This window comes from Buteo buteo, chromosome Z (genome assembly GCF_964188355.1).
Source record: "Buteo buteo chromosome Z, bButBut1.hap1.1, whole genome shotgun sequence".
NCBI classification, from domain to species: domain Eukaryota; kingdom Metazoa; phylum Chordata; class Aves; order Accipitriformes; family Accipitridae; genus Buteo; species Buteo buteo.
Window position 1 is genome coordinate 12,578,970 of NC_134204.1, and position 15,024 is coordinate 12,593,993.

A 15,024-nucleotide genomic window follows, 5' to 3' on the forward strand; every position below is an offset into this window, starting at 1 on the left:
AGTTCATCCTCTTTCCATCCATGTTTTAGAATATTTCCTTGCACACAAATCTCATGTTCCATTTAGCCTGCCATCACTATTTGAAAAACCTGTCCATCCTGGATCAAGGCAAAATTATAGTACCAATTTTGAGTCCTTCAAAAACACCCAAAACCCATGATACCAAGGAAAAGGTATTTCCGTCTTTTTTCCTGTAGAAATAACAGGCTTTCATCTGTAACAGTAACACTTATATTCCATACTGAAGTCTTCTTCAGTGCTCTTACATTATGGACAGTACAGAAGAGTTTTACTGCAAAATGTTGAGTAGCCACATTAAGTGTGGTTGGCTGTTTGTTTTTTTTCAATCCTGCTCTACCACAATTAGACTCAACCACTTGTGTGCAAGCCTCTACAAACCATTGCTTGGTTTGGCAGTTCTTCCCAGCCAAAGTCATCTCCAAGTCAAAACAGGAACTTCTTTTGAAAGGCACAACAAAACACTTGCAGCTTGTGTTACCTCTTAATCAAGGTATTTTGTTTAATAACATTACAATAGAGAGCAAGCTTTCCCTTCCTTCCTATCTTCTAGGACAATGAAGAAATACTGTGCTAGGATTTGAGAATTTAAATGTTCAAAGTCTCATTTAAGGTATGTGGGCAAATAGCATACACTGAGACTTGTGAGCACTCTAGCAAAATCAGCATCTGCCTTTGCAAAAGTTCAAATAAGAGGAACAATTTAAGAGGATCCAAGCTGTCCCCTCCCATCAAAATCCTCTTTCAAGCGGCTACCTACTACTGTGGTTTCTGCTTTGCTTAATGAGGCTTTTTATAAGAGGAACTTCAGTTTGGGCATGTGTTCAGGAAATTTAAGTCACACTGGAATTTCATAGAATCATAGAATGGTTTGGGTTGGAAGGGACCTTGAAGATCATCTAGTTCCAACCCCCCTGCCATGGGCAGGCACACCTTCTGCTAGACCAGGTTGCTCAAAGCCCCATCCAGCCTGGCCTTGAACACTTCCAGGGAGGGGACATCCACAGCTTCTCTGAGCAACCTGTTCCAGTGCCTCATTGTCCTCACAGTGACGAACTTCTTCCTTATACCTAATCTAAATCTACCCTCTTTCATTTTAAAGCCATTAACCCCTTGCCCTATGACTACCAACACTGTTTTCAGCACGAATCCATAACGTAGCTCCATACTAGCTACTATGAAGAAAATTAACTCTATCCCAGCCAAAACCAGCACAATGTCCTTGTAAAAAGTCCCTCTCCACCTTTCTTGAAGGCCCCCTTTAGGTACTGGAAGGCTGCAGTAAGGTCTCCCCAGAGCCTTCTCTTCTCCAGGCTGAACAATCCCAACTGTCTCAGCCTGTCCTCATAGGGGAGGTGCTCCAGCTCCCTGATCATCTTCATGGCCCTCCTCTGGACTTGCTCCAACAGGTCCATGTCTTCCCTATGTTGGGGGCCCCAGAGCTGAATGCAGTACTCCAGGTGGGGTCTCACAAGAGCAGAGCAGAGGGGCAGAATCACCTCCCTCGACCTGCTGGTCACGCTTCTTTTTGATGCAGTCAGGATACTATTGGCTTTCTGGGCTGCAAATGCACATTGCTGGGTCATGTTGAGCTTCTCATCAACCAACACCCCCAAGTTACCTAAATCAAATTAACTAGGCACATACAGAACAAAAATAATGGTTAATGCATTCAGACTTTAAAAAAATAGTAGTACAGTAGTCAATTTCTGTAAGATCCTAACACTTCTGCAAAAAGTTACCCGAGTGGTTTCTCAGACTGCTAGTCCGTAGTGCTATATTGAGTGAGCTATAGTCTACTAACAACACTTATTAAAAAAGCTATAAGACAAAACCACTTACTGGAATGCAGTTTTAACATATTCCTTTTTGCTTCAAGTAATATAAGACAATGATACAATTACACCATTGAAATATGCACTATTTCCTGGGAGATGTTAAATGACTTAAATTCAAGCTTTGGCCTTTTTCGAAGAGGAGGGCAAGTTACCAGAAACTACATTAAAATATAGGTAATTATTTTTAGCTCCTAAGGCTCACTGTGGATTTGGCAATGTATTCCAGACAAAATCCTCAATGTGAAACTCTGGCAAATACCTCGTGTATCTTGGACTTCTCTTCAGTGTGTCACTGAAATCTTTGGTACATATTTACAAGAAACCATTCACACTGATCTGCAATCAATATCAACTTACCAGCTAAATTCCATGTATAAAACCAATAGGACTTGGATACCATCTGTGGGCTACACTGCCAATAGACAGTTCCTTAACGATGATCTGTTCAGTTATGTCCAACATTAATAGCCACAGGTGAACTGCCCCAGTGTACAGCATGCCACCAGACAGAGGTTATTGCAACATTTACCCTCATTATCTTGTAGAAGACCCACTGTCCAAAATGGCCCAATGGCACATTGCACAGTTGCAAGGTTCTGTGGAGCTTTTCTCATGCCAAGAGGCAAGGTCAAAGTACTGTTTCGTAACAACAAAATAGAGTCCCAGAAAAAAAAAACCAGTCTGAAAGCATAGATTATACTTTCACATGGCTCCCATTTTTACTCCTTTCAGGTAGACTTACTATTTACAGTAGTCATGTTTAGCCCTACAGCCAGAGTGACAGAATTTTAAGCAAACTCACACTTCATATGTTCTGAGATGTGACTAGTTTGTAACAAAAGCTAGGGCAAAAATTAATTAGCCTTTAGACTCAACTCTTGACATAGCACAAAGGCTAAAAGGTTAACACTTAACATTCAGTTTCAATGGACTGCGGAAGACTGAAGAATCCTCTCCCATAAATTTCAATCCAGCTAGTGTATTCCAACAAACATTTAAACTCCATAGTCTCTCTAAAAGTAATTTTCAGACACTGTGACTGCTTAGCAAGAAGTGGTAAGTCTAAGAACTACAAACCTCCATTAATGTGCCAGTCATAACCACACTCTTCAGTTACATATTTAAAAATCTGCTTTTAACCACTGTCAAAAGCAAGACACCAATGAAGACAAGGACTGCATTCATGAGACTTAAAACAGTATTGTTATGCTTTGCATCTCAGTCACTTTAGAGACAAAAGACTACTTTAAAGTTTGACTTACCTATCAAAAACAGCTGTTTAAATTTTGTATATGCAGTCTGGATATCTTGCAGAGATGGAAGGCTGCTTGACAAGTCATCTGTCTTCAGGAGTTCATAGGGAGGTTTGCTAATTGTCTTATAGATTCTAAATCAAATCATCAAGAGATTAAAGCCTTCTACTTCACAAGTCAAATAATGCACCAACTATTATAACTGAAGACAAAGTTAATAGGTATGGTTTTAGAAACAGCTATATTACTGAAAGATATACATCCTGGAAAGCTAAGGGTCTCCATGCATTAAGTAGTGGCTGGAAGCTTGCCTACAAGTTTATGACAAGTTTTGCTGCTCTTAACTGTTACACCAATAAAATGATATTCCTGCATGTTTGTGCAGTTATGAATATTACAAGCATTACTGCATTTTTACTACTGCTTCTTTAGCAATGTCTTCACTAGACACAACAGAATTACTTTACTAGTAGGCTATTTAGAGGTGAATCCAGAAAGAAGAGACGGATAGAAACACCCAAACCTCCCAGCAGACACTTAAAATTGTTCTTGACTTTTACCAACCACATTACTTTCTGACACCTAGCTGCCAGGTCTGCTAATGAAACACATGAGTAAAAGCAAGAAGAAAAATTTGGACTCACATGAGACAGTGTACCTGCCTTATACTTCCCTACATATCTGCTATTTTTTCTCTAGGAGGAGAGGAAAAAATACCAGGCCAGATGAGCCTTTGGTTTGGACCCAGAACATCCCCTCTCATTCAGGCTCCACAGCTCAGATAAACATCAGCTTAGGAAATACCTCTATTGTCATGCTGGCTTTTTATTGTCAAGATTTGGGAAAAGTTGCTCTAGCTCATACTTCAGAAGTGAAGCCTTGCAGGCACTTGCCCAGACAGGACAGAGTACTTTGTTTCCCATACGTTGTAGCACAGAAGCCTGCTTTAAGTGAGAACTACAGGCGTCCACATCAGAAATGCAGGTTACTAGACCTACTGGAAGATGCATCAGATAAGAGAATTGAGGGAAAGCAATCATTTGTCAATTATGATTCCTCTTCCAAATTGAAGTAAACAATGTGTGGGACAATCTGGCTCTGAACAGCTTTTTCAATAAAAAAGGCTGTTAATTGTAAACATCTGCTGTGTGCTTGAGTTCAGACTACTATTACAATGGCATGGTAACACACCCTTATGGACAATTTGTAGATATATTTTTAAATATTAGTGGTTAACCACCAGTACTCCATAGCAAAGAAAGCCATCAATACTGCCCCAAGTTCAGATGGTCCCAGACAAGGGATCAGTTGATACCTTGTTACAGCTTACTGCTAGTTTTACTTACTTTCACATTATGAAATAGCATTAAAAAGTTTTAAGTCATGTAAACTTCTCCATTTCAGGGGAGAAACATTAGAGAATCTGCAGGAAGGGTCAAAAGCCTTTCCCATGCAAGTATTACTAATTTTATAAACAAAAGAGGTTTTAATTGCCTATTCAAGTTATTTTCTCTTAGTTCTGTGTGATTAACAGGTTCTCCATCTATGAGGAGAAAGGAGCTAGTGGCAAAGCATTACAAATTATACATACTAGCCTGATCTAATAGCTTGCTGCTAAATGAGTTCTCTCCAGGACACCCAACAGGTTAAAAAAAGCCAGAAAAAAAGAGCAACAAGTCATTGCTGTAACTCTCAGCCAGGCAGCTGTGCTCTTGCCCTTATGTTAACTGTGGCATTTTTCAGACTGCTGAGCTAATTCAGCTCACTACCTCAGTTGAAAAAGTGCTGTCTGCCCAGGCATCTGAAAGTAGCAGCAGTGAATTGCTACATTGTCTCAGTCATTTTAGGTCACTTTTATCTAAAGTTATTTAAGAACACAAATCTAGTTCCCAGAAGACTGCAGAGTTCAGGGAGATTTAAAACTCAGCTTGCAAATCCATGTTTAGAGATGGAATCTAAATTTCTCTTACTTGCAAACACAATTGAGCCCATCAGCTAATGATACTTTAACTGTACTTAAGACCTACAGGCTTTGGTGCTGCTTTACCTAATAACACACCACAGTTTGTACAGAGATTCATCTGATATATATATGTATTTCCACAAATAAGCCTTCAGTGATGTTACAGTCCTGCACAATTGACCAATGCTGTTAGGCCAAGGGCTTAAACCCATTCCACCACAGAAAACTACTTTTAGATCTAGAACTTGTTTCCTGATGCGTGCAAGCTTAAAGATACAGCATATATGGAAAAAGAGAAGCAGGGTCCATACCAAGCAAAGTGTTGTGGACAGAATAGCTATTACTGACCCATCCAAGAAGGCTTTTTGCATTTGTGAACTGCTGTCATCCTGTTCTTTGGGAAATGCAGACATTTTGAGAAGAGCAGCACCGTTATGGCAAGACCAACACCAGATCTGCAGAAAGACATTTACCAGGTGATAAAAATTGGTATACTGTCCCGTACAAAGTATTTGCTTAAGTGACTGAGTGATTACAAGAAATTTCTCCATGCTGTGCTTCATTGAATTTTTGGTGTATTCAACAAACCCATCTGTAGAAGCAAACTTCTACATCTGCACCAGAACTACATGCCTCAGTACCCTGTTATCACTTGCAAGTTTTAAGTTAAGCTTTCTACAGGCACAGGGAAACATAAAATGTCAGATTGTATCAGAACATTACTTTCTCAACTGCCCTCATAGGTAAAAAAAATTGATCAAACTGCCTATGGCCACATTATGTTGGAAGATAGGCCACAGCAAGATAGCTCTTGTAACTCATATATTAGCCATCACTTTCTCCACACAGATACAGTAGTGTTTTTCTTACAGTTCAGCCTTAACGCAAGCTACGCATAATGGGTCATCTGGGCATATGAAATAAGATATTAACTCCAGAACTAAATCAGATTACATAGTTACAGGTATTCCTTTTAGCAAATCAGTCCTCAAAGCTTCTTACTTCCCTTTACACATAATTTCTTGACTCACACCTACTGCTTGAAGCTCTCAAGCTGATCTTTAAACTCGCTTTGAAACTGGTAGTCAGTATCATTTTCATCAGGAATATTACACAAGTCAAACCAGGAAGTTAAAGTTCTGCTACCAATTTATACTAGCCAAGAGGTACACTTCAGAAGGATGCAGAAACCTCACAATCAACAAGAGTGGAAAAAATGGCTAAACTGTCCTTTCACTGCCATCTCAAACTGATTTAATATGGTCAAGCTATTTTGAAACCAGCATTCCCAAAAGAATCTGGAAATAATTAGAAGAGTTCTACAAGGCCTCTGAATAGTGGACAAGGGAAGTGCTGATGTCATCTGTCTGGACTTCTGTAAGACCTTTGACACAGTCCCCCACAACATCCTTCTCTCTAAATTGGAGAGATAAGGATTTGATAGATGGACTGTTTGGAGGGTGAGGAATTGGTTGGGTGGTCACATCCAGATGGTAGTGGTCAACGGTTCAATGTCCAGATGGAGATCAGTGATGAGAGGTGTCCCTCAGGGGTCCGTACTGGGACCAGTTCTGTTTAATATCTTCATCAATGACATAGACAGTTGGATCGAGTCCACCCTCAGCAAGCCTGCAGATGACACCAAGCTGAGTGGTGCAGTTGACATGCCTGAGGGACAGGATGCCATCCAGATGGACCTGGACAAGCTCAAGAAGTGGGCCCATGTGAACCTCATGAGGTTCAACGAGGCCAAGTGCCATGACCTGCACCTGGGTTGGGGCAACCCCCAGCATCAAAGCAGGCTGGGAGATGATGGGATTGAGAGCAGCCCTGCCAAGAAGGACTTGGGGGTACTGGAGGATGAAAAGCTGAACATGAGCTGGCAATGTGTGCTTGCAGCCCAGAAAGCCAACTGTATCCCGGGCTGCATCAAAAGTAGCATGATCAGCAGGTTGAGGGAGGTGATTCTGCCCCTCTGCTCTGCTGGGACCCCACCTGCAGTACTACATTCAGCTCTGGGGTCCTCAGCACAGGAAAGACATGGACCTGTTGGAGCACGTCCAGAGGAGGGCCACAAAAACGATCAGAGGGATGGAACACCTCTCCTATGAGGACAGGCTGAGAGAGTTGGCGTTGTTCAGCCCGGAGAAGAGAAGGCTCCAGGGAGGCCTTATTATGGCCTTTTGATACTTAAAGGAGGCCTGTAAGAAAGATGGGGACAGACTTTTTAATAGGACCTGTAGCAACAGGACAAGGGGTAATAGTTTTAAACTAAAAGGGGTAGATTCAGCCTAGATATAAGGAAGTAATTATTTTTTTTATGGTGAGGGTAGTGGAACACTGGATGGAACAGGTTGCCCAGAGAGGTGGTAGATGACCTATCCCTGCAAATATTCAAGGTCAGACTGGACTGGGCTCTAAGCAACCTGGTCTAGCTGAAGATGTCCCTGCTCACTGCAGGGGAGGTTGGACTAGATGACCTTTAAAGGTCCCTTCCAACCCAAACTATTCTATGATTCTATGAACGCAAGATGCAATTAAAAAAAACAAACCACTTCTGTTTCTGTGTAACAGCTGCTGTAATTTGTCTGGTTGACTATGTAAGAAAAAAATGAACCAAACTATTTTGAACTTTACTACCTGAAAGGACAAATTAGGCAGGACAGTACAATGCTATCTTCTCCAACAGCCAAGTAATTTAAGAGCATGAAGAGAACATGGTTTTCCTTGGAAATTTGATGGACATCCAGCAACTATGGTAAGACCTTATAAGTAAGGTTACTTTGTTTCTTGTTTCTACCTACTTTGTCTTACTGGTTCTTGAACTGCAGTACAAGGTAGGAAGCCAAAGCCAGCTTGCTACAGGGTGCAAAACAGTATATTTACCTTCATTTTCTGTTGAGACTGTTAGAACTACTTTTTCAGTTAGGCTACTTGGCTTCGTAAAAATGCTGCATCATCACAGCCATACTAGTTACCAGCACCCAAGCTAGGTAACTGGAGGTATTCGGCTATACCTGTACATGTGTGGTCTTCACCTCAGTATCCAAATAGCATTTCAAGCCCTACATCCTGCCCCAGTCAGATGGCAGTCAGAAGAGGCTGATGAATAGACAGACTAGTAGTATATGTAGACTATAGGACATTAGATATCTGATGTAAGTGAGGGCTGTGAACCATACATATATATTTTGCTTCATACTGTTTCAGGGAATACAGAATACTTTAAGCACTTCTTGCAACATGTTTCCCTTTCTATAGATGACTAGGCATACATGCGAGCTGTTAAAAACAAAAAAGTTCTGAAAATAATATGCAGTAATATCTGAAGTGCTAGTTGAAATTTTGTCTTCTCAATAAGTTTTCTTACCCTCAGCCATGCATATATACTTACAGGAATGCCTCTGCCTTCATACTTCAAGATACTTTCTTCAGAAACGCATATGGGAACAACAAAATACAAAGGCAGCCTAAGACAATAAAAAAAAAAAGAGTTTCTTGCACTTAAAAACTGAACAATCTCCAAGCTCTTTTTAATGATTGTGAGTGTTCTAGTCCACATGCTAATTATATATTCAGTCTTACTGCTACAATAATGTTTCCTACTAGATAATTATATTGCCTCAACACCCTCCCTTTATTTTCAGCTAGATAAAGTATTTTCTTCCAATATTGAGCTCTTCATTACTTTCACTGTAAAATTCCCCTGCCTTTCCAAGGCTCCAATTAAGTCCTACAGTTAATTTTATCATCTAAAACTGATTGCTAAGACTGCCTCAGTTCTCTCATTCCTTGCTGTTTCAAAACATGCCTTTGTAGTATTAGATAACTAGTTATGTTTCAATGCCTTGTAAGCAGTTTGCATCACAATCCAAGAATGTAATTTAATATACCATGAATTTCCAGTGTCAGCCAACACTATTTATGTTCAACATCCACAGAAGCAATAAAAATAAATACTTAACCTCAGCTTGGGTCTCTCAAGACAGAGTTCTAGAATAAATAGTTAAAACTTCTTTGAAAACTGGTGTTTGTTTTCAAGGTCTGTGAAACCTTTCAGGATTTGACTATTAAACAACAGTAGTACACAAAGCCTTGTATACATCCTAAAGGGTTTACCGATAGATGTTACTTAGCTAGACTGGTAGAAGTATACATCTCTAAACTTCCACTAAAGGCAATGCAACTTAACTCCTATCAGCATGTTTTGGAGATACACTTTAAACCAGTTACTCTTTCTTCACCCAGCCCCCCAACTAAACAAGAAAATCAAGTGCATTTAACTTGGAATTTTACCAGAGTAAAGGTACAGGACTGAGAAAATGTCATCCTAACCAGTATGACAGAAGCGTAGGCACCAGAACTACATATTTTCCATCCCATTTTGGAAGTGGTATTCTTCACTTCCAGAGATATTCAAGGCTTGACTGACCAAGGTCCTGAGTAGTCTGAGCTAATGTTGAAGTTAACCCTGCTTGAGCAGGGGCTGTGTAAGATGACCTCCTTGAGGTCCCAAATCAAAGTATCCCATAAATCAAAATGGAAACCAGATCCTAAAAAAACCCTAAACAACTGTATAATGCTCAGCATCAAAGGCAGCACTGATTTTGGCAAATCTTAATGAGATGGATATCCAAGGTTCACTATTAACAATAGCAAGCTTACTTTTCAGAGACTCTGTAGCCTTCATTGGTAGTCACTGCTTTGTATTTTGCATTCCCTTTGGTCCGCTCCAACTCACCACGCCAGTCCTCAAGAGTTTCAAACATCACTGTTTGGTTTCTTCCATCTGTCAGACATCAATAACGGTAACTTTGCAGACTATCAGGAACTCTAACACAAAAGCGTTCCTAAATCAAGTACTTAGTTTTCATTAAGGTAAGCAAGAAAAAACCTCTTGTGTACAGAAAGCCTCAAGTCAAAGATAAAATGCCTTTGTACACCATGCTGCTTCTGTCTGATCTTTAAGAACTCATCTTCTGTCAAATACTGCTTTAACTAATAACTTCAGGAATAGTTTCTCCTACAGAAATTAGTCAGCTCTTATGGAACTTCCATACAGTTGAGGCTGTCCTCACATTGAGCCTAAAACCCAGGATGCTGTGCAGCAAATACCATTATATACTAGTGCATCTGACTGGCATCTAATAATATAGGCTTAAATATAGAATTAACAATGATACCAAAAGCCTTTCTGCAATTCAGATACTGCATTTCATTTAAAGTCTATTCTTTTATCATGGATAGGAGTTTTGCACTGAATAGAACATTTCAGGCACTTGATAAGAGCAGAAAATTTATTACAGCAATTCAGTCTCAATCATTTCCGCTGAGAACCTTTCCTGTATTTCTATTTAGCCAGCTCAGCAACAGTTATGACAACAGGTTGATTTAGCCTCAGATCTCGTGTAACCACCATATAATTTATGGAGTACGGCCAATTGTTTTAGGCATCCATCATAATTAAGTATACTGCAACATCGGCTAACACTTAAAATACCAAACAGGGCTAGAGTTTCCACAGAAGATACAGTGGCAAGTTGAAACTTTCCACCATAAGAAGATAAGGTAGATGAAAAATTTACAGCTGGAAACAGAACATTATTAATGAGCTCTAAGGGACAAGTTAAGATTTTAAGAGTATCAGACCATAAGAGTCATAAAACCCAAGTCTGCTTGGTTTGGCCTATAACAACTTTATAAAGAATGAGACCTAGGCATTTATTATTGAAGATAATTATTAAAATATGGAATTGGGCACAACACTTCATGTTGCTATACAGACTAGGCTTCTCACACATTTGATTAGTCTCTACCTGGAAAACCTTACAGTCTTTCTGATATTTGTAGTTCAGACTGAATACCAGTTACCGACAAAGTCTGCAGGAACTACCTGAGCCAGCAATGTGCCCTGGCAGCAAAGGTAGCCAATGTATTCTTGAGCTGGATTAGGAAAACCATTGCCTACAGGTTGAATGAGGTGATTGTTGTTCTCGGCTCAGCACTGGTGAGGCCATGCCTGCAGTGCTGTGTCCAGTGCTGGGCTCCCCAGTACGACAGGCATGGGCTTGCTGGACCAAGTCCAGTGAAGGCTCATTAAGATCATTAAAGGGCTTGAAGCACCTGATACAAGGAGAGACCAAGAGCTAGGATCATTCAGCCTGGAGAAGAGAAGGCTCAGTGGGGGTGCAGAGGGCCAAGAAATATTTCCAGTCTGTATAAACACCAGACCAGGGGTGGAAGCAGTGGAGGGGAGTAAAGAAGATGGATCTAGACTCAGTGGTATCCAGTGACATGACAAAAGGCAGTGCACACAAGCAGAACTACAGCAAATTTCATTTAAACATAATAATAAACTTTTTCACTGTGAGGACAGTCAAATAATGAAACAGCCTGTCCAGAAAGGTTGTGGAATCTCAATCTTTGGAGATACTCAAAACCCAACTGGACATGATCCTGGTAAGCTTGCTGTAGTTAACCCTACTCTAAACAGGGGCAGATGGACAGTAACATGGCTAGATCTCCAGAGGTTTCTTCTAACCTCAATGATGCTGTAATTCCTTGACATACTTTGATAAGTGTCCAGTTAATACCTTTGGTACGTAAAAACTTCCCTCTGTGAAAAGAATAGGCATTCCTGGTGCACTAAGAATCAGGTTCCTAATTCAAAACAGTGCTATTAATTCAGCTGAAGTCTGAACTATGAAATGCTAGAAAGTGCACTGACAATTTTTTTATCTTGAATTTTGCAGCTTACTACATTATTCAGCCAAGTTTGATCAATTGGGAAGATTATGTAATAAGTTAGCTATAAGAGGAAGTCAGATGTCTACTGGAATCTTGCTATGCAAACCTATGCTTTTTTTTGCAGTTGCCTGGGAAAAGCAGATCGCTTGCAAGTAAGAGCAAAAAGGCAAATACTTTGCTAGACGCTACTGAAAATGTAATAATTTAAGAATTAAGAGCAGGAAGTTTGGTTCACTGCAATAGTACAGAAAAAACACATTGATAAAATAAGTAAAATATTTTCTAGATGAGAGCACTCTAGTCAGAAGCACATGAAAAGCATTTGCACATATTGAACACAGTAAGTTTTTAATCCAGTGATGCTACTCTTGCTTGGAAAATTTCTGTGCAACTACCCTGAAGGACACAGAAACCAACAGTACACAATTCAGAAATTTTTAGCAACAAGTCTAACAATGTATAGCGAGAGAAAAATGAATCTTCTGAGGCTATCTGCCAGCAGGGCAGTCATAAGCCGAGCACAAACTCAGCTATTAAGCATCCCAGACTGCTAGGGAACTAACAGTACGCAACAAATACAAATCAAAAATACGAAAACATTTACCTGTGTTGTTTGGGGCAGCTGATGCATAAGAGAACAGAAACAAGCGTTTAAGCAGCTTAGGAGTCTGGCTATGATGAACTATACCACTGACGATCTAGGAAAGGACCAAAAATTAACACCCAAACCCAGACTAAGACTGTCAGTGCAAAAAATGTGATTATTTTTTTACCCCCGCTTCCCCCCTCCAGGTTTTAAACAAAACTGTTTAATGGCTTCTATCCCCAACAGCTGAAAACTGAGTTTTAAAAAACTTTCTCTGTTGTCTGCAAGACACTATACCTACTTGGCTTAATGAGAAGTATTATAGAAATTCAACTTCCAGAATGACTCTTATTATTTAAATAAAGGTAGTAGACTCCTAGTTTGGAGTTCAGATTAACCTGTCAAAAGAACTCAAGTTGTCAGGAAAATAATTGCTTTCATACAAAAAACACTTTAGTCTAAAACTTACTAAAATCATATATCACAAACAGAACAGCTTTACAAGTTTGCCTGAGCTGAAGCTAATTTCATGTAGTACTCTAAAACTCCAGTTTTCTTCAAAGAGCCAGTGCATCTGATGTTTTTAACTGCTATATACATAACGATGTTTAATGAGTAAGGTTAGCTAAAAATCAAAGTCTTTTACTTTCCCTCTCAATTGGGAATGATTGGAAAACACTTCAAGTTTAAGGGATCTCTCAGGGTGAATTTCACCCTTCCCTCATCCCCACAACTAAACACTCAACACTAACCTTAAAGAAAACCAAATTAAGTTACTATGCTTACTCTTTTCACTTCCTCTTCTTTTGTGTATCTCAGGCAGAAATGAAATACTCTAAGGTCTTTACAGTAGATAATTAGCTTCTCTGGGTATTTTCTCAGCTGTCCAGTTAGAAGTTTCTTTTTCTCATCATAAACTGCAAAATTAAAAAGTCTAAGTAAATATCAAAAAGGACTTTGACATCAGTTGATAAAGCTATTCCTGCTTGACTTTTCAAAATTCTCAAGAAACTAATTCAAGCCCAAGTTTTAGCAAGTCAGAAAAAGCATCCTACAACATAAACTGGCAAGCTCTTGTGCTAATATACTCTTTTTTTAAAATGCACTCAAACTACTTCCTGCACAGTAGAAACCAGACTTGCAGCAAGCCAGCTGTTCAGTGATTATTTCTGTTCACATTCTGACTGCATAGTCAGTTCAGAGTTGATATGCATAAAGAACATAATTTACTAGTTTTGCCCAAGGGAAAGTCCCCAAACAACTGAGATCATTCTAAGCTTCTAAAAAAAAAAATTATTTTTTTTTAAACCACCATAAAGTCCCCAAGAGAGCCCTTTGTTCACTTCTGTTTCAGGATATATCATTTCACAACTTCAAGTGCTGCCAGCTAGGGCATTTTATATGAACCTAAACAGTGTCTCATAACTAGCTTCCACCAGTCTCCCCCTAGTCCACTCCTTCACAAATCCACACCACCATTCACAAATACTCTGGATACTCTAACACTAGTCCAAGGTCAGGCTTCTCAATAACGCCTTCCCAACTACTTACAAATTACCAGCCCCATTCTCATTTACCATTCTTAGCAATACAGACATATCTGTAAGCCCTGCTGCAAAACACTCACTGATTAACTTGTAAATTAAAACCTCGTTTTCTATCTCCTTTGATATTTTGAAGACATCATGAATCTCATAAAACAATGTTGCCTTAGACAAACAAAAGGCATTGTTTGGGAATTTGGTACCTGTGCTGCTCTGCAATGCTATTGCTCAAATGAAGTGAATACCTCCATATTTATAGAAACAGTTGATACACTGAAAGATCCTTGTGGACCAATCTTAGAGATTTTTCACAGTACACTCTTCTTTGCTTTGAATCATGACATTTTGAAGGAATTGTTTTGTCTGTCTCAGCAAGATAATTAACAAAAATGTAGCTTTCACAAGCTTGAGGGATAAAACTAGGTTCTGATAGATCTCTTATCTGTCATTTCATCATTAAGTATAACTGCAGCTGTTTTTTCTAGACTACCCAATCCTAGTTTCCAAAGTGACAACTCTATCAGTTTTCTGAAAAGGATGTAAGTGTACAAAGAGCATGAGCACTGTAAGACACCTAGAAGTATGAGGCTTATTAAACCAAGAGGAGAAAGCTGACCTACCTCCATAGATTTGGTCTACACATTGCAGGGTTATGTCATTTTCTCCTACAATCTTATTCTCAAATTGTGGCTCCTAGAACATGAAAAAAATTCTTAGAAATATCACACTACTAAGCAGTAGCACCTTCTCACAAGTAAAGGATGTATTCAGTACATATTTTACTATCAGCATTACTACTTATTCTTATAAGCTGTGTAAGGTGGAACACCAAAGAACAGTTATTGAAATACAGACAGATGCAGGTTACACAGGTGTAATTTATGAACTGCAGATCCAGTTTTATTGAAGTCTCAGCCATGCTTGAAATGTAGATAGAGTTATTACTTTTCAAATGCTTCAAAACATGCATTTCTATTGAGAGTCACTTTTCAAACTAGAATCATTGCAGTAAACAGGAAATACAGTAACTTGCTGTAATCCAAGCCCTTTTATGACAAGTTTCCTTGCTATGGGA

At 39.4% G+C, this 15,024-nt stretch overlaps 1 protein-coding gene across 2 annotated transcripts in view; it reads right to left on the reverse strand.

The window, feature by feature from the left end:
• MTMR12 (myotubularin related protein 12) overlaps positions 1-15,024 on the reverse strand; it is a 36,452-nt gene that overhangs the window by 10,236 nt on the left and 11,192 nt on the right. For both annotated transcript variants that reach the window (XM_075021476.1, XM_075021474.1), the window contains exons 4-10: positions 14,570-14,642; positions 13,192-13,322; positions 12,424-12,517; positions 9,738-9,861; positions 8,467-8,542; positions 5,421-5,527; positions 3,119-3,243 (exon numbers count right to left, since the gene is read on the reverse strand). In XM_075021476.1, coding sequence (XP_074877577.1) covers positions 3,119-3,243; positions 5,421-5,527; positions 8,467-8,542; positions 9,738-9,861; positions 12,424-12,517; positions 13,192-13,322; positions 14,570-14,642 — 730 coding nt within the window. The remainder of the gene's footprint in view (positions 1-3,118; positions 3,244-5,420; positions 5,528-8,466; positions 8,543-9,737; positions 9,862-12,423; positions 12,518-13,191; positions 13,323-14,569; positions 14,643-15,024) is intronic.